Below are 27,759 nucleotides of genomic sequence, written 5' to 3'. Positions count from 1 at the left end.
CTTAGAATAATGTTAGAACAAAAATTACTCAATATCCATCAACCCATACTGTCCCAATATATGCAAAGCACTTTTCCCTTTTCTTGCCATCTGTTAGTGCTCAGTAAGTTTGTGACAATTTTGGAAGAGATGTCCTATCCATTGTAGTGTTATAGTCTAATAAATATTTATCTGCCATGCCAAGGAGTCCTTCTCTAAAGATAAAATATAGAGTATGACAAATCAGCAGCATAACTATTCCCATCTGAGATGTTTCAATTGCTGCAACAATTGTGAAGCTGTGTGCTTACAAAATCAATGAGTGCTAGAATAAAATGCTATGATGGTATGCTATTTTCTTCTAGCGTATGTCAAAGTTTCACTGCTACATGTGATCTTACATTCGTGGGCAATGGTGATCAATGGAAAGTTGGTCTAGGAAATCCTGTCAATATTTCCAGAGTGTTTTATACAGTTGTATTGGTAGCTTTGAAATGATTGTTTTGATTTTTGGTTGTTTGGTTGACTGGTTGAATATTTTTCCTCCTTTAATATGAGAGAATTAACTTTATACTTTTACATGCCCTGAAATCTATAAAATGCATATGCAAAAATCTTCAAATGACTACATTGACTGTCATAAGTCAGATAATATAAAAATTGAAGCTATTTTTATTTTGTAAAATTATTAAATTCACTTTTAAATTAACTTAGGACAGACAATTATTACAGCTTAAATTTAAAATACTTTCATAGGTAAAATAAGTAGTGATGCCAACCTAAACCTTATTTACTCTGGCTTCATATCTTTTTAATGGAATATAATACACTTTTATATTAGGTGTTAATTGCTCCTCGCTATGCATAGAATCTGGGGCAAACCCATTCTCCTGGTTAGCAGAGCTATTTTATATTAATTTTATGTTGCTTATTTAAATATTACAGTGTAAGTCATTTACCCAACTACTTGTGGGCTCTCTAATAGCACAACCTGTTATGTGTCATATATTGTTACTTTTCCCTTATAGTCTACCATAATCTTACACACAGCAATCGCCCAACCAATACTTATTTATATTTTTCATTCTACCCATTTGATAAAACTATAGATTTGTATGGATGGTGAGTTATACCCTTTATTTCACTTTTAATATTTCCCCTCTAGTAAACTAGACTGCATTAATTCCTAGTCTTTGTCTGGTTTACATATTTGCTTCCCAGACAGACACTCATTCCAAAGTTAGCTTTTAAGGAAGTGTATCCCTTTTTATCCCAACTGGACCAAATCTCCATTTAAACCTTATTTCTAATTTTATGTCATAGCAGTGGGGAAACTTACAAAATTGTATTGACAGGGTCAACATTCAAAGGCAAGTCCCTTACTCTGTGCTCTTAATGCCATCCCATTTAACTTCCTCCACATCTTTAATTTAACAGTTTTTGCATTTCTCTCTTAAATCTTCAAATCATCCCTCTTCCCTGAATCATGTTTATCCCTATGGAAACCCTCAGAATATCTGGTATTGAATGCTGGTTTTTTTATTTACCTACCATGACTTAGAAAAGTCATGTTTGTGTCTCTAAGGCTCAGTGTATCCATCAGTGAAAGTGGAGATAAGAACTGTTATTTTATAATTTGTGAGAGTTAAATATATATTGATCACCTACTATGTGCCAAGTAGTATATATATAAAATAACAGTAAGAACTGTTATTTTATAATTTGTGAGAGTTAAATATATATTGATCACCTACTATGTGCCAAGTAGTATATATGTAATCAGTTAATATGCATAAATGTCTCTCATACAATTATCAGGACCCAAAACTCATTAAATTAATGTTTTTTTTCTTGTTAATCTTCTTATATCTATTTTATTCCTAGTATAGTCTTCCTTTCACAACATTTGCACCATAGTCGTGACTGACACCTAAATAAATGCATTGAGTGAATGATTCCAATATTCTTAGAACTGCTGGTTTGCACTCACTTTTTTTTTTTTATATCACACTTTTGACCCAGACTGGGTCGTTATCTCACAGTTTTCTCCAGCCATTTTTTTCCCAAAAATCTTCCAACTGGTTTTTCTCCTCCATTGATCTATGAAAAAAATAATCTATCCAAAGATTCTGCTGAAATTCACCAAGTTCAGTGACTTTTTCTGAGTCTTTATTTTCCTTTACCTTTTGCAATATTTGCACCACAGATCATCTTTTCTTTTTAACCTTTTTTTTTTCTCGTCAGTGTCTATGGAAATGTTATCTCTTATTTCTCACTCTGCATCTCTGACCACACTTTCTAATTTACCTTCTAATCTCCTCTTTCTCTCTTTGCAAAGTAATTTAGATATTGCCCATCATATTTTTCTCAGTCCTTTTTTTTTTTTCTTTTTTTGGTGTGTGTGTGAGAACAAAAGTGCGAGAGAGCAAGAAAAGTGAGAGAGCGTGAGCTAGAGAGAGAAGGAGAGGGAGAATATTTCATTTTCACAGCTGCAACCACCCAGAAAACTATGCAGAAGCCTCTAAATATGTGGTATTGATTCCGACTCCATCCCAGAGATCCCCTTCCTGTATTTCTAACTCTGCAGGTGACATCTCTACCTGGAGGATCTGCCGGCAGCAGGAGCACAGCATATCAGAAGCTCCTAACTTTCCTGTTTCTCATCTTGGCATTCTGCTTTCTCTTAATGGTGTTGTCTTGCTTTTTTCATCGATGTTGGATAGCCAGGGGTCACCCTCTCCCCCTATACTCAGTCAGTGGACAAGTTCTCATGTTTCTTCCTTACTAAGGCCTCTGGCACCCATTCTCTTCTGTGCATTTTTCCTGCCAAGATTCTAGTTCAATCCACAATTACATCATGCCTGGACTATTATAATAAAAATTAACTTTCTTCCCTGACTCTGGTTTCTAATCTCTATACTACCCTGTACTGTATAATTTTGAAGCCCTCACTATGTCCTGGGCACTTTAAGTTCCAAGGAGTTAGGACCTCCAGCCACCGCAAGGAGAACAGTTCAGTATAGGAGATAATTTTGTAATCTTGAAATTATAGTACTTTGCAACAAGTATAGTTTAAGCACAGAATGGGTGGAAAGAATAGCATACTTGATGCTGTTCGAAGAAATCAGTAGAAGCTTCAAGTACTTGATGATTTCTGGAAAGACTGAGAAGTAGCTTATCACAAAATAAGGGATGACAGACCTTCTAGGCAAAGACAACAACAGCCACAAAGGCAAAGGGCTCTGCAGAAGCATGTTATCAGAGAAGCAAAGCGATTCCTTATGGTCAGTGTGGATTAGGAATGGGCTTTGTATATCATATGAAAAAAGTCACACACCTTTCTGTGTCTAATGGGAGAAACAACTGAAGTGTTTGAGCTGGGCAATCACACGACTAGTTTACATTTTATGATGATTGATCTGTCAGTACTGTAGGAAGTAGTCTGGATGAAGCAAAGCCTGAGTCAGTGAATGAAAGAGCAATGGCAGTAATATGAACCAGCTTGGGCGTTCAGTGGCTCAGCTTTAACAGTGATACTCCCTTCCTCAAAATCCTTCAACTTCCAGTTTGCCTGTGGCATAATGCCCAGGCTCCATATTCCAGTCACTCCATAAATGGCCCCAGCGTCTTCCCGAGCTTATTCTGCACAAACCCTCAACATATAGCCAAACTTTCAGCCTCACTGGATCACTTTCTGCCCCTGGGAAAAGGATCTGTGCTTTCCCAAGCTTTATGGCTTTGTTCGAGTTCTTCTGTATCCTAGATCCAGGTTCTGCAAATGGCAATCTGTAGGCTAAACCTGCATTTGTAAGTAAAGTTGTATTGGGATATAGCCATGCCCATTCATGTATGTATTGTCTGCGGCCGCTTTTGTCCTGCAACAGCAAGCTGAGTATTGCAACAGAGCTCTTATGGCCTGCAGAGGCATATTGACTAGCAATGGCCTTTTAAGGAAAAAAATTTGCTGACTCCTGACCTAGACCACCTTTCTCCCTTTTCACCACTATTGCAAGATGGGTAGCTCCTTTAAAGCTCAGCTTAACTTTAGCCTTCTTCACAGAAAGCTTTCCTTTAATCAATCACTCCAGTCAAAAGTGGTCTCTGTCTTTCGGATAACTAGAGCAATACTTCTACTTGAATATACTGCCTTGTTTTGTATTTCTCTCTTTCTTCCATTCAGGATGTAAGCTTGAGGACAGGATTTTCACCTACTTCTCCAAGTGTCTATCAATTAGCCCACCTATCCATTTGACTAAATATGTAGATGGATTATAATAGATTATATATGATAGACTATTATATTATAATTGAATATGTGTATATATTCTGTTATGTGTGTAAAACTGGACTTTTAATTCTCATCATGTACCAATTACAATACCAAGTGCATTCCATATGAAATTACATTTAATGCTCCAAAGTACTAAGTGAAAGGAACGTATATGTGATCAACACTTTATAAATGGAGAGAAAAGGCTTAGAAAGAAGGAATTTTATGAATTGAAGTGTTAGAAGTGAGGTAAAAATTCATGTCCAAGTGAATTGTGTTTCAAAGTGCACACAATTTAATACAGAAACTGAATTATTGTATTCTCGCAACATACAACACAGTGCTTTATGCTCCTAGTAGATGTCAGGAAGAGGCAAAAAAAAAAAAAAAAGATTAAAAAATCAAATTGTGATATTTTACCTTTAAAAGTGCAAAAGTGATTTAGATTTTAGGTAACAATGATGTCAGTCTATGCCCATAATTTGAAATAGTAATTTCTTATTCTTGAATCTGCAAATAAATATTTGTTGATTTGCACCGAGCCAAATCAATGGAAACCAATTCTACATTGATACACACCTTGAGCACTAGTTCCTTTTAGTCTTAGCAAGCAGGTGCAGCATTTCTTGCCTTCACTCCAGCTGAGTTTTACCTTCTTTATACTGTAGTATGATAGAACAAGTGGGTGTTGAGTCCTAAAGACTAGATTTTCAAATTCAAAGTCTAGATTGACCTGTTGTAGACAGCGTGCTTTGTTGTGCAAGTGTATTAGTCTCTCTTTGATTCAGATTCATTATCTATAAAAAATCCAAAACAAAACCAAAATGTCAGGATTGTTTCGAACCTAAACGAGAGCATATATAAAGTGCCTTGTAGCCTGTGCTCAGTACACAATAAGGACACGGTAAGATGCTGCAGAGCTTTAAACCCCAGCATAGATGTTCAGGTGTGAAAGGACAGCACAAAACCCAATGTGATAAAGTTAATATCCATAAAAGAAATTTTGGACTGAGAAGGAGGAAAGATCTTCATGAAGGGATGAGAACTAAACCAGGATTCAAGTGATAGAGGAAAGGCAAACCTGGGCATATTATCTTGAACGTCTATCCACTTATAGAGCCACTTGTGTCCCTTCTATATGTGTGTTTTTTAACTTACAAGTATATATCAGATAAAACTGATATTTTAGATATTATGAGGCATTTACAGAATACTTCATATGTAAAATAGACTTTTTGGAGGGCTCCTGGGTGGCTCAGTAAGTTAAGCATCCAACTTCAACTCGGGTCATGATCTCACAGGTCACGCATCGACCCCTGTGCTGACAGATCAGAGCCTGGAGCCTGCTTTGGATTCTGTGTCCCCTCTCTTCTCTGCCCCTCCCAACTCTGTCTCTCTCTCTGTCTCTCAAAAATAAATAAACATTAAAAAATTTAAATAGACTTTTGATACACTTCAGAATTAGGTAAAGTCTAGGAAAAAAAATCACATACTAGTGTGACAGTTTATTTTTTAATGTTTAAAAATAGTAAAGATATTAATTACTTTTAAACAGAGAAGCTCCTGGGTGGCTCAGTCGGTTGAGCATTCAACTGCAGCTCAGGTCATGGAATCGTGGTTTGTGAGTTCGAGTCCCGCGTCGTGCTCTGTGCTAACAAATAGCTCAGAGCCTAGAGCCTACTTCAGAACTCACATCATTTGCCTTTCAACATGTTGCTCTTCCTAATACATCACAGTCTTGTCATAGACAAATATCCAAATCTAAATTTTCATGCATTTCTCATCATTTTAACTTTATTTGTATTTGTGAATAATTGAGGTATTTTTTAATCAATCCCTGAACTTTGCTGTCATAAAGCTGTAAAAAAGTTTGTGGTGCTCTGAGTTACGAATTGCTCTTTTTCCCTGTTTGATAGTTTCTGCATCTACTGATAGACACAAGGTTTCTCAGAATAAGATGACACAATTCGCATAATTCAGGTTCTTACAGAATTTATTGAAAGGGTAAAATAATTTGATTATTTCATAAGTCCTGATTTTATAACTTTAAGAATTCACTTATAAACCTGTGATATTTTTATTTTGATAAAGGGAATAGATATCTACTGTATAAAGGCAGTAATTATACTTTATAAAGAGTCACTTCTGGTCCAGGAAATGCTATTCTCATTTACTGCTGATCCTGGCATGTGAGTACGCCAAAATGTATTGAAAGTCTGAGTGATATCAAGTACTTTGTAAATACTGAAGTCATTTCTCAGCCAAACGCCCCCTGTACCTTTTTTTTTCTATTTTGTTATCATTTGATAGGACTTCTACTTTTTAAAAATATCAGCTCCGGAGTAGTTCATTATTTCTCTAAAAAGGATAAAATTGCTGAATGTTAGTTTTGAACTGTGAGCTCAATAGGAGGAATGCCCATTCCACTTACTGCAATGTAGGCCTTTTTCTACTGTTAGATATACTTGCTGTTGCTTTGTTTTCATGGGCACAAACCAAACTATAGAAACATGCATTTAATTCTAACAAGGCCATTTCTTTGTTAGTCTAAAAGAGAAGACTTTTAAAGACATCCATTTCCTTGCCACCCTCCAACTCTAAAAACAATGGACCATAGCCAGTTTCTGAACCTTCAAGCTTAGCTACTTCTTTTCTAGTTGATCTCTGAGGAATATACAGATAGCTTTCTCTTCATAAAGAAGAGAGAAGGTGTTCTCAGAGGAAACTCCCGCCTATTAACCAATCTGGTTAGCATCAGAATATCCATGAAAATGTCATACCTCTCCTGACAACAAGAAAGAAAAGCATAGCCATATGAGGAATGACAAATGAGAGAATTAGTAAGCAGGAATGTCTCTGTATAAATAATCAGTTCTTTAGTTGTTCTGGGTAGGCGGTGGATGTCAAATACAGTGTTTTTTGTCTTTATAAAATAAGATCTTCAACTGATCTTCTCTGGTTTATTATGGTACACAGCAGAAAAGTAATTTTTAGATTCATTTAACAGATGTTCATTTGTGATCCTGGCCACTAACCGCAATATTAGAGCGAGGCCCTGATTTATGCCTTCAGGTTCACTTATTTATAACACAATAGTCTTCTGGGTATATTTTGGGGACTTGCATGATCCAAAAAATCCAGATATCTTGTGAGGACCTGCTTGAGCTCACTGGACATCTCACAGTAAAGATTGTCAATGTGATACATAAAATTTGAAATATTTATCTTCTAGCCATATTCTTTAATTGTTGTGTGATTGTACTTCTAATGATTTGTTTTAACATTTCTGCCTCAGTTTTTGAATTGTAGTGAATAGATGCTGCAGTATGAACACCAGAAAAAATATGCCCATCTCTGTTCTCTTTAGTTATAGAATCATTGGTGGAAACTCTCAGTTCACCATCAACCCATCCACAGGACAAATCATCACAAGTGCATTGCTAGACAGGGAAACAAAAGAGAATTACACTTTAGTTGTGGTCTCCAGTGATGCTGGATCCCCGGAGCCTCTTTCCAGTTCTGCCAGTGTGCTTGTCACTGTGACTGATGTCAATGACAACCCACCAAGATTTCAACATCACCCATATGTCACACACATCCCGTCTCCTACTCCTCCAGGTAATCAAGCCAACTCTGAGGTGTCATGGATAAATGCAATCTATACATTGGACGTTTTCTATAAACATATTTTTGTTACTTTTATATGAATATTTCTGATACAGCTTAGCTTCATAGATCCTCTAAATTCAACTTGTTTTGACTAACGAAACTGAAGGAATGTTGAATCTTCATAAATGATTTTTTTTTTAATTTTAGACCGATTGTGTTTAAGATTTTATAGTTGCTACATCTTTCCTGGTACTGTTTCTTAATATAATTTGAATATTTTCAAATGATTAAAAGAGTCACTTCATAGTCAAGAAGGGTTCTGCCCAGAGATGTATGTAATTTGTTTGTAAATTCCCTGAGAGGAGAGATGTTGTTTCTTTTTCTTCCTTTCTCTCTTTCTTTCTTTCTTCCTTTCTTTTTGCCATATGCTATTTCCTGAAACATCTGAGAGGTAGAAAGCATTCTACTATATTTGTGGGTAGAAAATAAAGATTTTGTTTTAATCCTTCATAGGTAGGTTTTCAAAAATATTTAATGAGTGAATAATTCTAATGAATTATTATTGTTAATATTTTATTCCAGTTTTGATGGATGAAGATTTTCTGTTAGTTTATGAAGACATTAGTGACCACTTTCATATGACACTATATGCATTTATCTTCTTTCATTTAAATTTACTTTGGTTTCATTTGCTTGTTTGTAAAAAATGGCAAGCTCTCTAAAAAACTGCACAAATAATCTGCCATTTGTAATCTTTGAGATGTGTTTCCAAACAGGAAAATATACAAATATAGGCCCAAATGAATTTGATCTGCTTTGCTTTAAAATACTTTTAATTAGAAGAAAAAGCAAATGGATCCAGGATCTCTTCTCTCAGTGGTGTTTGATCTCCTATTCACTTGAGAATGTCAAATTGATACCAATTCAAAGTATAAAATGCATAAATTTCTGTGCCAATCTTTTATCAAAAGGAAATGTCAATATCAAAGTCATATATCCCTGATGAAGGCCTGTAGCTGAAATGATGCCGGCAGGCATGATTCTAATTACATCCAATGTGTGGTGATGCAATATAGCATCCCCTATAAAAAGGGAGTATGTAATGCTTAAGCATCTTTTCCTCATTAGACTTATTGTAATTAATAAGAATCACTGGCCTTAATAAAAGACTTCGCTTTTGTCACAAACTTTACTGTAGGGTATGAATACAGGTTTGGAAAAGGTTTTTTGAATGAGTACATCAAAAACATGTCCTTATGGCAGTTTTCCTGCGTATTTCTGCTACAATCTGTTTCATTGGCATTCATCCCAAGCACTAACTTTTGGAATCCAAATTGACTCCATTCTTCCTCAGTTCTTATTTCATACTACTTTATAATTGTTCTAATTGATTTATGAATATATGTATTCATATATGTATATAGATTTTGTCTCCGTGTGATAATAGATCACAGATAAAAGCATTTTGCCAAAAAATGGTGAATTAAAGAATCACAGTAATTTTAAAAAATGTATTAAAAATATTGTTGACTTGATTACATGTATGGTAATTCAAAGATACTTTAAGACCTAAGAGAGCAATTATCTTTTTTCATTGGGCAGAAACGTAGCTCTTAGCAGAACTCACATAGTATCATGTTTGTTGAAAGTTGTCTTATGTACAATTTTTCTCCTAGGAACTATAATTTTGAATGATTAGCCATTGCTCTTCACTGTACTTTTCTCAAAGGCATACTGAAAAGTATTAAATCTAGTAGACCATATGGGTTTTAGTTAGAAAATGGCAGGTCAGCCCCTAAAGACTACCATTAAGTAGATTTGACTTGGGAACTTCAGAGATGATATAGGAGTTACTGTTCTTCCCAGTAATCATGAGAAAATTAAGTTATACTAGGGAGCAATATAATACTTTGTATACATTAATCCACTATCAAATGTTTTGTTTGGGTTCCATGTGATTATAACTGTACGCTCCATCTTTTATAGGTTCCTTCGTCTTTGCGGTTACAGTCACAGATGCTGATATTGGACCCAATTCTGAGCTGCATTATTCTCTTTCGGGCAGAAACTCTGAAAAATTTCACATTGACCCACTGAGGGGAGCTATTATGGCAGCTGGACCACTAAATGGGGCTTCAGAAGTGACATTTTCTGTACATGTAAAAGACGGTGGCTCATTTCCAAAGACAGATTCTACCACAGTGACTGTTAGGTTTGTGAACAAGGCAGATTTCCCTAAAGTCAGAGCCAAGGAACAGACTTTCATGTTCCCTGAAAACCAGCCAGTCGGCACTCTTGTCACCACCGTTACTGGGTCCTCCTTGAGAGGAGAACCTTTGTCCTATTATATTGCAAGTGGGAATCTCGGCAGTACATTCCAAATCGATCAGTTAACAGGGCAAGTGTCCATTAGTCAACCTCTAGATTTTGAAAAGATACAAAAATATGTTATATGGATAGAGGCCAGAGATGGAGGCTTCCCTCCTCTATCCTCTTATGAGAAACTTGACTTAACAGTATTAGATGTCAATGATAACTCCCCAGTTTTTAAGGAAGATCCATTTGTATCTGAAATATTGGAAAATCTCTCCCCTCGAAAAATTCTTACTGTTTCAGCAATGGATAAGGATAGTGGACCCAATGGACAGTTAGATTATGAAATTGTTCATGGCAACAAAGAACATAGTTTCACTATTAATCACGCCACTGGCGAAATTAGAAGCATTCGGTCGTTAGACAGGGAAAAAATATCTCAGTATGTGCTCACCATAAAGTCCTCGGACAAAGGCTCCCCTTCTCAGAGTACCTCAGTAAAAGTCATCATTAACATTTTAGATGAAAATGACAATGCCCCAAGGTTCTCTCAAATATTTAGTGCCTATGTTCCTGAAAATTCCCCTTTAGGATACACAGTTACACGTGTCACAACTTCTGATGAAGACATCGGTGTAAATGCAATCAGTAGATATTCTATAACGGACACAAGTCTTCCATTTACAATTAATCCCAGCACAGGGGATATTGTAATTAGCAGACCTTTAAATAGAGAAGATACGGACCGTTACAGAATCCGAGTTTCTGCACATGATTCTGGGTGGACTGTAAGTACAGATGTCACAATATTTGTGACAGATGTCAATGACAATGCTCCAAGATTTAGCAGACCCTCTTACTATTTAGATTGTCCTGAACTTACTGAAATTGGCTCCAAAGTGACTCAGGTATCTGCAACAGATCCTGATGAGGGATCAAATGGGCAAGTTTTTTATTTTATAAAATCTCAGTCAGAGTATTTCAGGATTAACGCCACCACAGGAGAGATTTTCAATAAACAGGTCTTAAAATACCAAAATGTCAGTGGCACCAGTAATGTGAACATCAACAGACACAGTTTTATAGTGACATCTTCAGATCGAGGTAATCCTTCATTACTCAGTGAGACAACAGTCACCATCAACACAGTGGACAGTAATGACAATGCACCACAGTTTCTTAAAGGTAAATATTTTACTCCGGTCACCAAAAATGTTAAAGTCGGTACGAAGTTAATCAAAGTTACAGCAGTAGATGATAGAGATTTTGGACTGAATTCTGAAGTGGAGTATCTGATTTCTAATGAAAATCATTTCGGAAAATTCAAGTTGGACAACAGTACAGGGTGGATTTCAGTAGCATCTTCCCTGATCTCTGACTTAAATCAAAACTTTGTGATTACTGTCACCGCGAGAGATAAAGGAAACCCTCCGCTTTCATCCCAAGCAACTGTTCAAATAATTGTCACTGAGGAAAACTACCATACGCCCGAATTCTCTCAAAGTCACATGAGTGCAACCATCCCTGAAAGCCATAGTATCGGGGCCATTGTCCGAACCGTTTCTGCAAGAGACAGAGATGCAGCGATGAATGGCTTAATTAGGTACAGTATTTCTTCAGGAAACGAAGAAGGCATTTTTGCAATCAATTCCTCCACAGGTATATTAACACTAGCCAAAGCTCTTGATTATGAGCTATGCCAGAAACATGAGATGACTATTACTGCAACAGATGGAGGATGGGTTGCAAGAACTGGTTACTGCAGCGTGACTGTAAATGTGATCGATGTGAATGACAATTCTCCAGTATTCTTCCCTGATGAATATTTCCCTACTGTTTTGGAAAATGCCCCAAGTGGAACAACGGTCATCCACCTAAATGCTACAGACGCTGATTCCGGAACCAATGCTGTGATTGCATACACCGTCCAGTCATCTGACAGTGACCTCTTTGTCATTGACCCTAACACAGGAGTCATCACCACTCAAGGCTTCTTGGATTTTGAAACCAAGCAGAGCTACCATCTGACTGTGAAAGCCTTCAATGTCCCTGATGAAGAAAGGTGCAGTTTTGCCACTGTTAATATACAATTAAAAGGGACAAATGAGTACGTGCCTCGCTTTGTTTCCAAACTTTACTATTTTGAAATCTCAGAAGCAGCTCCCAAAGGCACAATTGTTGGAGAAGTGTTTGCCAGCGACCGTGATTTGGGCACCGATGGGGAGGTACACTATTTGATTTTTGGTAACAGTAGGAAGAAGGGTTTCCAGATCAATAAGAAGACTGGGCAGATTTATGTTTCTGGCCTTCTCGATAGGGAAAAAGAAGAGAGGGTATCTTTGAAGGTACTGGCCAAGAATTCTGGCAGCATTAGAGGTGCCGATATAGACGAGGTCACTGTAAACGTCACTGTACTTGATGCCAATGACCCACCCATTTTTAGTTTAAACATCTACAGTGTTCAGATCAGTGAAGGGGTCCCAACTGGAACCCATGTGACATTTGTCAGTGCCTTTGACTCAGACTCTGTCCCCAGCTGGAGCAGGTTTTCTTACTTCATTGGATCAGGAAACGAAAATGGTGCCTTTTCCATTAATCCACAGACGGGACAGATCACTGTCACAGCAGAACTAGACAGAGAAACCCTACCTGTCTATAATCTCACGGTGTTGGCTATTGATTCAGGGACCCCCTCCGCTACAGGAAGTGCCTCCCTGTTAGTTACCCTAGAAGATATAAATGATAATGGACCTATGTTGACCATCAGTGAAGGTGAAGTTATGGAAAACAAACGCCCAGGAACTCTGGTGATGACCCTTCAGTCCACTGATCCTGATCTCCCTCCAAATCAAGGCCCTTTTACCTATTACTTGCTGAGCACAGGTCCTGCCACCAATTATTTTAGTCTGAACACTGCTGGAGTTCTGAGCACAACCAGAGAGATTGACAGAGAACAGATTGCAGACTTCTACCTGTCTGTGATTACTAGGGATTCTGGTGTTCCTCAAATGTCTTCCACAGGAACCGTGCATATCACAGTTATAGACCAAAATGACAATCCTTCACAGTCTCGGACTGTGGAGATATTTGTTAATTATTATGGCAATTTATTTCCTGGTGGGATATTAGGCTCTGTGAAGCCGCAGGATCCGGATGTGTTAGATACCTTCCACTGCTCCCTTACTTCAGGAGTTACAAGCCTGTTCAGTATTCCAACGGGTACTTGTGATCTGAATTCACAGCCAAGGTCAACAGACGGCACATTTGATCTCACTGTCCTTAGCAGTGATGGAGTTCACAGCACAGTCACGAGCAATATCCGAGTTTTCTTTGCTGGATTTTCTAATGCTACTGTGGATAACAGCATCCTACTGCGTCTCAGCATTCCAACAGTAAAGGACTTCTTGACTAACCACTACCTTCATTTTCTACGCATTGCCAGTTCCCAACTGACAGGCTTAGGGACTGCTGTGCAACTTTATGGTGCATACGAGGAGAACAATAGAACGTTTCTTTTAGCAGCTGTGAAACGAAACAACAATCAGTATGTGAATCCCAGTGGTGTAGCCACCTTCTTTGAAAGCATCAAAGAGATCCTTCTCCGGCAGAGTGGAGTAAAGGTAGAATCTGTGGATCATGACTCATGTGTTCACGGCCCATGTCAGAATGGAGGGAGCTGTATAAGAAGACTGGCTGTGAGCTCTGTATTAAAGAGCCACGAGAGTCTCCCAGTCATCATTGTGGCAAACGAACCTCTGCGGCCTTTCTTATGCAAGTGTCTGCCAGGTTATGCTGGTAGCTGGTGTGAAATAGATATAGATGAATGCCTTCCATCCCCTTGCCACAATGGTGGGACCTGTCACAATTTAGTGGGAGGATTTTCCTGCAGCTGCCCGGATGGCTTCACTGGCAGGGCCTGTGAGAGAGATGTCAATGAGTGCCTGCCTGGTCCCTGCAAGAACGGTGCTGCCTGCCAAAATGTTCCAGGAAGCTTCAACTGTGTTTGCAAAACTGGATACACAGGTATGACAATGTTTGGCTTTTTCACTAAGGCTTTAGTCATGTCAAGTATAGTAGAAAGCAGTGTGTTTTGTCATTTTTAAATGGTTTTCCATAATCATAGCAAATGCTGTAAGTACTTACTATTGGCCTACACTGTTCTCAGGACTTTACCTGTATTTATTTTACTTACTTTTCACAAGAGACCCATGAGGTTGGGGTAAATATTTTCCAGTTTATACAGATAGCGAAGCTGAAGGAGAGAGAAGGTAAGTCAGTTTTCTAAGATGACCCAGATTTGTCATAGAGTCAGGTGGTAAGCCTACACAGTTATTTCCAGAGTTTAAGCTCTCAATCTGCTAAATGTCTTGTACAAGAGCAAAAACCATATAATGTCTTCAAATAAGAGTGTTCTCAAGTCTAAGGCATAAGGCCTGGACCATTTAATGTCCTAAATATGTCAACAATGGTTGTTGATTCTTTTATTTTATCGTCATCTTTTTTTTTTTTTGGTGTATCTTCATCATTTTTATGATCTTTTAAAATCATTATCATTATTGCTGAAATTTGATCCATATTTGAGGGCAGCAAGAGCAATGTGTTAAGATTGAAATTAAAATGCCATGTATTTCTACTAGTCAGGTAGAAGGCATAATACCTGACTTCTCTGGAAAATCACAACAGAACTGAACCACAATTTACCTTGACATTTTAGAAGCATAATAAAACATACAGCAGCAAATATGTTTCACTAGTCTTTGGCATTTTAACAGGGTATGATGTACAAATATACATATATCTCTGTAAGTTTCTGTCTCTAATTATCCAGCTAGCTAGCTGGCTATCTTCTATCATTTATCTACTAACTGATCAGTGGTTGGTGCACCTTCAATGTGTGTAAATATTATGCTTTTAATAAGTCTGAGGAGAGAAAAATTCTCTGCTGTCATTTGCACACTATACATTGTTAGTCCATATATATTACATTGGGTTACTAATGGTTTTATATTTGAAGAATTGAATTGCTTGATAGTGACATAAAGCAAGTGTGAATGAGTCAAGGTTTAACATACAAGCTTTGCCTATTAACAAAATAATATCCTTGAAGTATAGATGAAGAAAAGGTGCAACAATAATGTATAATGAAAACAATCAGGAATTTGATAGTATTTGATTTAACTATAGCTTTTGGAAAGTCATTTAACCTTGCTGACCTTCAATTTCTCCATCTGCAAAATGAGATTACTCGTATTTACTTATCTTTCAGGCTTGTGGTAATGAATAAAGATAATGCTTGTAAAACGCCCACCAGAGTGTCCAGCATTCAATAAGTAGTAATGTAAATTAGTTGTATTAGTAGTGGTGTTATAGAGGGGCAGCACAGAATTTCTAAAAAGACAGAAGCCTCAATGCACAAGTTGTGAATCCTACTACAGTTGTATTCTTAGCATCATGAGTAATTTGGCTCCATCTAAGTTATCAGTTCAGAATTTCTAGAAAATCTTCCTCAATCTTTCCTACTCCAACCCCAAAAATTACTTCCTCTGTTGAAAATTCAACAATAAGGATTATTTTTGTCCATTTTAGTATAATATGCTCATTCACATTTAGATTTAAAATGAGTTTATACTTAGTCCTAAAATGAAAAATGTGTGAAGGCATTTGGTAGTAGATAGGAAACAGGGAAAGTACCGTGGGTATGAGCAAAAGCACCATATGCTGATTGCAGCATAAATGTTGCTTCATGATTGGGCATAGAACTAATTCTTTAACATTAATTCTTTCTTTCTTCATTACATTAGATTTAAACGTACATTGCCTACTTTTCTAAATGTAGTAGTTGAAACTTTTAGGAATACCTTTCTTTTCATTATGAAATATGCATATCATTTATTAGGTGGCTATTTAAAGCACTGCTTTAGGGGAGCTTGGGTGGTTCAGTTGATTAACCATCCCACTCTTGATCTTGGCTCAGGTCATGATCTCTCAGTTCATGAGTTCAAGCCCTGCATTGGGCTCTCCGCTGATAGCACAGAGCCTGGTTGGGATTCTGTCTCTCCCTCTCTGTCCCTTCCCAGCTTGTGCTCTCTCTTACTCTCTCAATATAGATAAATAAACTTTAAAAAAAAAGCACTTCTTAAAGTCTTTGCATCATAGACATTATTATTCACTTAGTTATTCATTTAGTTCTCAAAATTCAATGAAACTGTATTATCACTATTATTATTCTTATTTTAAGGGCAAAAAATATTGGGATATTGGGTCTCAGATAGGTTAAAAGAGATTAAATAACTTGCCTCTTGCATGGCACAGAAGATGGTCTAAATGAGTCTTGACTATAAATTTGACTTCTTTCTACTTTTTTTTATGTATGTGATTCTTCATCACATACTTTTTTATATGTATACAATTTTTATATTTTTTTCTTATATGTGATTTCTATATGTGATTCTTCATCACACATTTGTTTGTATTTGCTATAGAGTATCATGGCAAGTCCATGATATCTTTTGAGAACTTTTTGTACGTTTTTCTACTGGATCCTCACAAAAAGCATATGAGATAGTGTATTGGAATGAGATTGGTCAAGAACTGAAATTACTCCCAGACTTCTAGGTAGGAAGGTACTTAGTACTTGGAAATGGCTTACAATATCGTTAAACTGCCTAAGAATGAAGGTCAGGAAAATTCACCACTAACTTCAGCAATAAGAACGTTGCAGATACTGCAAGAAACCGCAACTGATCATCTTGTCTACCTGCAGTCTGCAAAGAGTCCCAAAACAGCCCCTGCTTTGCTTTGACTCTTCAGATATCATTCAACTCACCCTCTGGCAGAACCTAAACCTGAGCCCTGCTGGGCAGGAGTCTAGAAAAGAGAGTTTTGTGACTCCCAGGCCCTGTACTTCAGAAGGATAGGAATGATGCTGAGTGTCAAGAGATAATATCTGGCATAGAAAGATACTATTATTACTCCTATATTATGTTGTAGAAAACTTAGCCTACACTCAGGTGACTCTAGAGCCAAAGCTTCCAAAGATTAGATCATAACCTCTGTTAGAAAAGTTATTTGAAGTTACAAAAATAGTTTGCAATTACTATGTAATTTTACATACTGTCCCTCTTTGTAGCTCATTTTAGTCTTCATTTGCATACTTGGAGATAATCCAACTAATCAAGAATGATGTAAAAAAACAAAGTCAAATGATTAATATGGATCTTTTATTTTTTGAATTCATGTAATTCATTGTTTTAAATTCTACATGCACAGTCCATCCAGTAAAACTAGCAGATCATTCAAGTCTGATAGTTTTAGTTTTGTTTTGTTTTATAGGAAACATAGTGACAAATTGTTATTCCATACACTAAAGAAGAATGTATTGTTCAAATGTCTGTATCTGTTTAATTCTTTGTAAAGGTAATGCCTGAAAGATCATTTTCAGTTATTCCTTCCAGGTAGTCTTTACCAGCTAACCTGACTTAAGGAAGATGGAGTAAATGCATCAAAACATCTTAAAGAGCTAATCAGCCATAAGACAAGATTGATACTTAAGCATATGTGTACCTCATAGAATGAATTTTTAAAAATATTTATTGCAGTCAGCTTTAGCTTTGTTAATATTAATTAAGTACTAATGCTTTAGTAAAGCTTTCTCCAAAGCCTGTGTATATTCAATATCAGATCATGAGAACTATTTCCAATCACCTATATTTTTTACTCTGTTTACTGTTTTTGTAATGTAATCTGTATTTCTTTAATGGTTTTAACTTTTTTAAATATTTATTTATCTTTGAGAGAGAGACAGAGTGTGAGCAGGGGAGGAGCAGAGAGATAGGGAGACACAAAATCTGAAGCAGGCTCCAGGCCCCCAGGTGTCTGCACAGAGCCCAACGTGGGGCTTGAACTCATGAACCGTGAGATCATGACCTGAGCCAAAGTAGGATGCTTAACCAACTGAGCCACCCAGGCACCCCCTCTTTAACGGTTTTTAAAGTCTGTGGCATTACAAATTGAAACTGTGAGATTTTCTTAAACTTTATGTTTAAAATAATCCTCAGATATTTCCCCATCTCTATCTTTCTCTCTCTCTCTCTCTCTCTCTCTCACACACACACACACACACACACACACACACACACAACCACTGCATATTTCACATGAAGTTAGAAACTGTGCTGAAGATTGAAAGAGTGAGTGGCTTATGCACTGACACAAACCAAGAGACTTTATCCTAAGAATCCTACAGGGGGTGATTAAGTGTTAGCTGAACAAGGATTTTGTGTGAACGTCCTCTAGAGGTATAAGTATAAAAATGAAAATTATGGAACAAACACAATAAAAAGATATAAAGGGATGTAGTGATTACCACATTGCCACCAGCATAGTCCTGATATATATGTATATACCATATATATATTTTAAATTTTAATTTCCAGTTGGTTATCATAGCATCCCATAATACACATGAAATAAGGATTTTTTTAAATGAATGAGTGATTTAGAGGGAATGAATTTGTTTGTATAACTTGTCTTTCTGATCTCTTTTTCCTAATTACCAGAAAAATGATCAAAAGGAAATTGAAAAAAATATATAGTGAGACTTCACATTCAGTAACAATCACTTCATGTTTCATTATTAAAAAACTGTTCTATAATTTAATTTTTATATCACTAAGTGGAACTTTGATTCACTATAATACAGGTTATTCGAAAGAATGAATCAATTTAGTATAGTATAGGACATGTGAAAAATTAATTTCTAGATTTTCACAAGGTTTAACAATACCAGAAATTACATCATTGTTGATATATACCTCAGTAAATCAAAAGAGAATATCTTTCATATATTCATACCTCAGAAGTTCATAACATGCCTCAGTTCCTCCTCCAGAGGAAATTAACAACTACAAATCCAGTATTTCTCTTCCCATACAAATGAAAATTTCTCGCATTTAATAGAAGACTAATTAGAAAGCACAATTGGAGTCAGTAACCACTTATCATTTGTCTTCCTGTTCTAGGTTTCCACTGTTTGTAGCACAATGTTGCATTAAGTCATTCACATAGGAATGGATGGTGTTATAAAATGCAGCAGGTAGATGGAGCTTATTCCCAAATCTGGGTCTCTCCTAACAGAATTAGTTCATAGCCCCTTTAACCTTTCCCATCCACTTTCACACATCTGGATGCATTTTAGGTGTGGTATTTGGAGTCGTGCCAGGGTGCATTACCATATGGAGAAGTTTTCCTATGCTCTCAATAAGTCCTGATATTTCAGAGGATGAGATATGTCCATTCATCACTTTTATGACATTTGACAGTATAAATAGGAATTTTTTTCCAGACATATATAAAGTTATAAACAGGTTGTGCATAGTAATTTTACTGAAAAACTTGGCAAACATTTGCTTTCATGAAGATGGGAGTTGTAACTGAGTCCTTCTTTCAAAATCACAACAGTCATACATGGATGTTGTCAATGATCATGTGACAAGAAAACCATAGAACATAAACAAAATGTAGCGAATAGATAGGAAATGAAAATTTCTGAGAGATATGGAAGAGTGGCTCATTTCTTGTTTTGATTACTTTACTTTAAAATATGATTTGCAACTTACAAAAGCATTAATAAGAGGTTTCCAGAAGCTTAAATGCTTCTTATTTCTGCAGAAAACAAACATGTATTTGTAAACTTGTCATGGATATTATGAATGTGATTATACATCATCATCTGTAGCCTCATTGAAATTGTATTTGTACATTTTTTAAAATACAAAAATAAAATATTTTCCCCTTTGCCTTTCTTTCTAGCAGCTCTTAAACATGATATTTTTGCTTTCTTTTGATGTAATAAAACAAAATACTATTTGATTAGGATATTTAGATGAGCTATCTTCATAGTTTTTTTCACAATAATAGGAAACATTTAATAGTTTGAATAAAAGCTACTTTCTGCAAAAATAGTAAAAAAGCTTATAAGCATAAATATTCAGAATAAATAACATATATATCATAGAATTAGATTTATTTATTTTTTTAATTTTTAATTTAATTTATTTATTTATTAAATTTACATCTAAATTAGTTAGCATATAATGCAACAATGATTTCAGGAGTAGATTCCTTAGTGTCCCTTACCCATTTATCCCATTCCCCCTCCCACACCCCCTCCAGCAACCCTCAGTTTGTTCTCCATATTTATGAGTCTCTTCTGTTTTGTCCCCTCCCTGTTTTCATATTATTTTTGTTTCCCTTCCCTTATGTTCATCTGTTTTGTCTCTTAAATATCAGTGTTTTTGTTTTGTCTCTTCATATCAGTGAAGTCATATGATTTTTGTCTTTCTCTGACTGACTAATTTCACTTAGCATAATACCCTCCCGTTCCATCCACGTAGTTGCAAATGGCAAGATTTCATTCTTTTTGATTGCCGAGTAATACTCCACTGTATATATATACCACCTCTTCTTCATCCATTCATCCATTGATGGACATTTGGGGTCTTTCCATATTTTGGCTATTGTTGATAGTGCTGTTATAAACACAGGGGTGCATGTGTCCCTTCGAAACAGCACCCCTGTATCCCTTGGATAAATGCCTAGCAGTGCAATTGCTGGGTAGAAGGGTAGTTCTATTTTTAGTTTTTTGAGGAACCTCCATACTGTTTTCCAGAGTGGCTGCACCAGCTTGCATTCCTGTAGAATTATATTTATTAATAGTATAATCAATTTAGATATAAAATGGACTTTAATAGTTTCACATAGTCTCCTTTCTACCTATGTACAAATACAAAAGGTGCAAAAATAATATTCGTTGTGATATAATATATTACGTACAGTCTAAGATATTAAAGTGAAGCCTACATGGACTGTCAGGTATCAGAAATCATATTCTCATAGCTGGACAAATTAGCAGATGAGAATAAGTGTGCTGCTCCACATAATCAACACTGAAATGTTCCATTGGAATGAATGAAACGTGAATATGCGTCCTTGTTGAAAAGACCATAGGTGATCACAGAACGGTCAGTTTATGAATTCATCATAACTTCTGCCCCAAACGTGAAGATACATGCTAAATCTATTTTGTAAGTTTAAACTATAATCTTGGAAAGTCTGTAGATACACTGGCCTCCAATTATGCATTATCTTCAGCATTCCTATTCTCCAGGTGCTAAGAGCTTATACTTCTTGAAGCACACATCCTTCTATCTATGATAAATAATTTATATCAGCACAATTAATTGATGGATGTCAAAGGACTTAGACCAGTTTAAGCTTGTAAACAACTTCTGTCACAACTAACATATCTTAATAGAACAAGGCCTTTTGAGTTCCAGATCCTTGAGTTTGAGATCCTTTTCTTTGTGCAAGCCCTATCAGTATACTTCAAAGCCTCAAGGCTATGGCAAATATTGTTAATAGACTTGCAGCTTTAATTAAGTTAATGACCGAAGATCTAGCTTTATATGGATTCTCCAACACATCAGATTATTTTCTATGTTAGAGTAATTCAAACTGCTGTGTTCTCTAATAAACATTATGCCATTAACACGAGTATTTAAGTAGATAGATGTTTGCAGAACTTGCTGCTGACTTCTAACTGGATAATAGAGCATGAACTTTCCAAACCTAAGAAATTTGCAACTGAAGGCTTTCTTTTGATTCTACGTAAAATTATGACATCTTTCCTTCATTACACAAGTCTTTTTAATAATAATTTAAATTTCAACATTGAGTTTTTTAAACTATGTCTTTGAATCTAGTATGGTAACTTCTTTGAAATTCACTAATTATTAAAAAAACCTCATTAAATGGAGTACTCAAACTAAATTTTTGAATGGTAAATAATTTACATACTGTAATACCAACATTTAAGACTATTTTTCTCAAACTCAACAATAAATCCATTTATTTAACCCCTACCAAAGCCACTTTTCACATTTTTAAAAATATTTATCTACTAGGGAAAAGTAAGAAAATAAAGCTCTGGTTTCAATTAAAACGTAAAATGAAAGACTGAATTTTTCTCTTACAACTGTCTATTTAAATTGTTGTATACTCAAAGAATCAGATTCCATTGAGAATTTATTTTAACTTTTAAAAGAAATTCATTCTCAAACTAATATTTTCTTAGTTTGTAGTTTCTTCTGCAATTTCCATAGTTGCTATATGTTTTAATACATGAGTAAGTCTACCTAATTTGGGTTTTTTTTTTCCATTCTTAATTTTGGACTGAAATAGCCTATAGTGTATATTTAAATTAAATTCAGATGTCTGTATTAAATTCTAATTTTGTGAGGGGTAAATAAGATAGCTAATTTATATAAATTACAAAAAAAAAAAAAAACACCTGATTTTCTTTTGTTGTTGTTGTTTACACCACAAGTTTAAAAGGTAGTCTTTCCCAACAGGATTCTAAAGAGGATGTATTTGAGATTTATAGTATCAATGACTTGGGCTTTTATACACAGATATTTTTCTTGGAGGAAATTTAAGTCCAAATATTTGAGTATTGTTCATGCCCGTGCTCCCTAAATTGGTTACTCTTTGCTCCCCGTTTCCAGTCATCAAAAAGTAAAGCTGTAATTTTGGAACCCACTAACTTGTTTTCACAATATAAGTGTTCTACTGACTGCATTTGTCCAGTATGTTAATCTATGTACACATGACCCTTAAACAATACACTTTTGAACTGTGCAGGGTCCACCTCACATGTATATATATATATTTTTTTTATAAATATAGTACAGTATTATAAACCTATTTTCTCCTTCCTTTTCATTTTCTTAATAACATTTTATTTTCTCAAGGTTACTTTATTATAAAAATACAGTATATTAATACATATATAAAACGTGTTAATTGACTATGTTATTGGCAAGGCTTCTGATCGACAGCAGGCTGTTAGTAATTAACTCTTGGGGGAGTCAAAAGTTATATGTGGATTTTCAACTGGGGGGGGGGTCGGCTTCCTTAAAAACCCTGTATTGTTCAAGAACAACTGTACTCAATACATGCTACTTTTAACATAATTCTAAAAGAAATTTTCAAAAAGAAAAAAAAAAAGAAAATGAAACCTTATTTAGTCCCATAGCACATGTGAAAATTATGTATGTTCTTATAGTGGAGAAAAATACAAGTAGTGGATATGACTTTCCTGATAGCAAATAAATAATTAAAAGTACAGCCCATAGGCCTTATTTATTGGGCAATACTAATATTTTATTAAAGAAAAAAATTCACTTCTCTAGAATGGTCTGTCAGAAATCCAATTGGAAAACGCCACAGGAAAGAGTTCTATGACATAGCATCTCTCTTATGATATGGTACAGGCTTATAATAAAGTTCTTCTGCCTGTTTCTCAAATGTAACTAATTGCTATAATGCTTAAAACCCAATTTCTGTGCCTCTAGATTGGTAACTTGTTTATTTTCATTATTTCCCTTTAGAATGGAAAGGTATTCTAAAATTGTTACTGTTTTACCTTTTAAGGAGGTTCCCAATTTTATTTATAAAGAAAAAATGTTGTTTATGACCCTATGATGTAGAGAAACATGTTTAGTTAGCAATGTCATGCATTCTGACTCATGCTTATAATTTTAACTGGAACAATTGTGGCTACATAATCAAGCCACAAAAACAGAACTAAATTAAACAAAATTTTGACTATGTTTTAAGCATAGTAATCATGATAAAATGGATTATCTATGCTCATAGAAACATTTCTAGTTCTTATACTAAGAAGTAGAAAATAACTTTCTGGAAAAAAACTCTATTTAATTAAATAACTAAACCCTCATATCAATAAGTGGAAATTAACAAAGAACTCTATACCATCTTATTGTTTCTGGGAATTGGAAAACTAGAAGCTATTCTAACAAATAAGTCATTACAGTATTTTAAAATTATAGAAAAGTGGCATTAGAACAACCAAAAACAGATAGGATTGACCATAAACTCTAAATTTGGCCTACCAAGTGGTTAAGTATTCACCCACAGCTTTGCAAAACCTAGATATGGGAGCAGACCTACATTGGTCTTGTGCCATAGTTTTGCAATTTCTTAGGCAAAATATTAGACTTCAAGACCCTCTTCTTTTTCATCTGTGAAATGTAAAAGTTTCCTATTGTTTGGATTAATCTCCCCCATTAAAATGGAAATGCCATGTTCTGACACTTATCTGCTTTTTTTCTTTTTGACTGCCATATCCCCATCTTAGAAGATGGCCAGTAATAGTTAATATTAATGGATTTAAGATCTATGAGGAGTTCTTGGATACTGAATGATGTACTGGTTGTGTATGAATGTTTTAGAAAAAAGACAAGGTATCCATAACTTGTAGTCAAGAGTAAATCTTAAGTATTTGAAATATATGATGTGTTTCTCTGGATTTCTTATTCTGTTTTACAACAGAAATTTTTAAGTGAAGGGATATTTCAGAGAGGGAAAATATTTTAGTTTGACAAATAAGCTAAACGAAATTGATTCTTACCTTTAAAAAAATCTGAGTCAAGGAAATCTCTACAGTGAGAATTATACTATAGAACTTTCAAATCTCATTATAAAATTGAAAAAAAGAAGCAACACTGACAAGAGAAAATAAGTTCAGTGAAAACATTTAAATATGTTCACATTTGTGATTTTCCTGAAAACAGTAGTTCCTTCCAAGATGATTATACAAATTATTTCCCAACTATTTTAATGCACATCTTTACGCTGAGACAAGTAAATAGGATTTTGAACTCTGAGGTATTCCAATTTTCTCATGGCAAGTAAAATGTTCTTATATTTCTTTTCTCCAAGATATGATCTCTCAGAACAGATTTTTACATATGGTGATGCAGTAATGGTATCAATATGTTTGCATAAGATTTTTAAAAATGAATTTGATACTTTTCAGGGAAACTGTGTGAATCTTCAGTCAATTACTGTGAATGTAACCCCTGTTTTAATGGAGGTTCCTGCCAAAGTGGTGTGGAGTCATACTATTGCCATTGTCCATTTGGTGAGTTCAGCTTATTTATTGATATAAAATATCAATCTATTTTGGCATACAGTTTAGCAATTTTATTTTATTGTGGCCATGAGTGATTAAGAAGATATTAGTTGTTTTACACAGGAGGTTTTAGCAAAATGAAGGTACAAAGGTTTGATACTTTTTTAAAAAGTTAATTATGGAATGCCCTTGAATATATTGCTTTGATTATTACTAGAAAAGCAGTTGATGCAAGATAATTGAATTTGATGTTGTCTCCTCAGGACATTTCCCTTCAATATTTATGGATGACTTCTTTTTAGCCTGGAACATATCAAAGAAAAAATCTTTTAAAGCACTCTATGACGTCACTCCCTACTTAAAATCTTTAAGGATAATTAATCGAATTGGTTTTTGTTTTGTTTTGCTTTTTTTTTTTTACATTAATTCATCCACTTCTAATAGAAGGATTTAATAACTAGACATGCAATTTTCATGACAGGCTTTTTGTAGATACTACCAAATAACTAATCAAAATTCAGACTAATAATGTCTTTTTTGAAAAAGAAAGTTGTTACAATTTTTTTTAACACATTAGTATCTATTGACCATAGTGGAATGAACTAAAAGATTTCTTTCAGATCTCACTCAAATGTTATCCAGCACTGAGACCACCAAGGACTATGAAAACAGCTTTGTAGCAAGCTTTTATTTTAACCTGGGTTGTTTCAGCGCTTTGTGATTATTCCATTTATTTAAGAGATACCTTACCCCACAATATAGTATTCATCCCCAGATGTCCTACGGTAATTAAAGACCCTAATCTCTCTCCGTAAACAAGAGAAGAGAAAGATATTTTGTAGTCTTTTGAGCATATCATTGTGCTGTATGGACTCTGAAAAGTGAATCTCAACATATATTGGAGAATAGAATTTAAAACAGAATCTGAGATTTCTAGTAAAGTAAAATGTAGTGTTAATTCATTTTCAAATAACTCCATGACTCTATCTAGTTTTATCTTCCCAAAGCACATCAGTAGAATGATAAAGAAAAACAGAATATAAGTATCTAATTGTGAGCAATGCATTTAGCAGTGGTTCTGAGGTCCAGAAATTGAGGACTTTCTCTAAAGTCAAAAAAATAAAAATGAAACAAAACTACCTCAAGATGATATAGTAACTAGAACACAATATTATTTTCAGTTCAGTGACATTTACAGGATCCCTGCTTTTTAAAATTTTTTTTTGAGATTCTCACCAACAATGCCTCTGAAGCAGTGAAAAGTAGATTAAGGTCAAAATAACCACAACTTTAGATCTTCTAAAAACTTCTTTCAGTAATCTGTTATAATCCTAAAGGGTGCTGCTTTCTATAGATAACCACAAGCAGGTTTCATGGTTTAACTTGTATTTGGAATGAAAGATAAGGGGATTGGAATGCAAAGTGGAAAAAATGAATTTTCAAGTGACTGAAGAAAGGTTTTTACATTTTTAGAGATTGCATTGCATTTCAGTTGCAAATATGAAGATTTAAGATAATTGATACCAAATAGAAACAAGTCGTTGCTGCAGTGTAGCTGATACAACAATCGTTGCCTATTGGGCAAAAGTGTTTGGGGTCCAAATGGACCTTGCCTTCACCCTACCTGAGTTCCCCAGGGAAAGCGGACTAGCACAACAATGTAAATTGGAGGCAGATCACATACAGTTGGCAGCAGATTTCTCCCACTGTTTCTTCCAGTGGCAAACAAACAAACAAACAAACATTATGTAAACTTTGACATTGTCAGTTGGCAATAGAAGATTTATAAAAGAAAAGAAAACAGAAAACCTTAAAACAATAATACATGACTGGAGACCAGAGAGAATTAAAGGATAAAGTATTTTCCTTTTCAAATTGAATGTGGGTGAACCATACAAATACAAATGACAGATGGAATGCCTCATACAAATAGCTGGAGGTAGTTACACATGCATCCTATAAAACAACATCCTAACTGTAATTTTGAAATTGGGAAAAAATTTTGCACTGTTTACTTTCTCATCAGTGAAGGATTTGTTGTTTGGATTTTTAAAATTTTTTCAGATTTTTATTTTTTTGGATTTTGTTTTAGAAAAGCTTATTAGAGTAATTTTAATAATTTCACCTGATCTTTATGTAGATTTCTTTCACAGCATTTCATTTGGAGGGCTGTGTTAAAATCTTCATTAAATTTTATTTTATTTTAAAAACAAGAATGTACCTTTCTCTAAGAAAAATATTCCATAAACAAATATTTCATGAATCAATTTGTATCTAGTGCCTACTTGAATAAAAATGTAGGACATCTGTCCAGTATGTATATTCTTTTTGCATAAATCAATTTTTAAGCGTGTGTTCATATTTTTAATTAGAAGAGGCCTAAGAGAAGACACAGCACAGTTTTTTACTCAATAGTCTATTTCATTTCTATGCTCCATCTCTGCTTGTTCTTTTAACTTTCATTACTCTTCCTGTATATATAAGCAAGATATATATAATATAGTAAATGAACATTTAATATAAATAAAATTTAAAAATTTGTGCATATATGTTATATATATACACATTATTAATTATATAATATATATGATAT

At 34.9% G+C, this 27,759-nt stretch overlaps 1 protein-coding gene across 1 annotated transcript in view; it reads left to right on the top strand.

Moving 5' to 3' along the window:
• FAT4 (FAT atypical cadherin 4) overlaps nucleotides 1–27,759 on the top strand; it is a 175,987-nt gene that overhangs the window by 125,711 nt on the left and 22,517 nt on the right. The window contains exons 8-10 of the mRNA XM_030313110.2: nucleotides 7,617–7,867; nucleotides 9,845–14,194; nucleotides 25,071–25,175. Coding sequence (XP_030168970.1) covers nucleotides 7,617–7,867; nucleotides 9,845–14,194; nucleotides 25,071–25,175 — 4,706 coding nt within the window. The remainder of the gene's footprint in view (nucleotides 1–7,616; nucleotides 7,868–9,844; nucleotides 14,195–25,070; nucleotides 25,176–27,759) is intronic.

Source organism: Lynx canadensis, chromosome B1 (genome assembly GCF_007474595.2).
Source record: "Lynx canadensis isolate LIC74 chromosome B1, mLynCan4.pri.v2, whole genome shotgun sequence".
In the NCBI taxonomy this organism is placed as follows: domain Eukaryota; kingdom Metazoa; phylum Chordata; class Mammalia; order Carnivora; family Felidae; genus Lynx; species Lynx canadensis.
The sequence above is the reverse complement of the archived record's forward strand: the minus strand, read 5'-3'. Positions and strand labels throughout refer to the sequence as shown.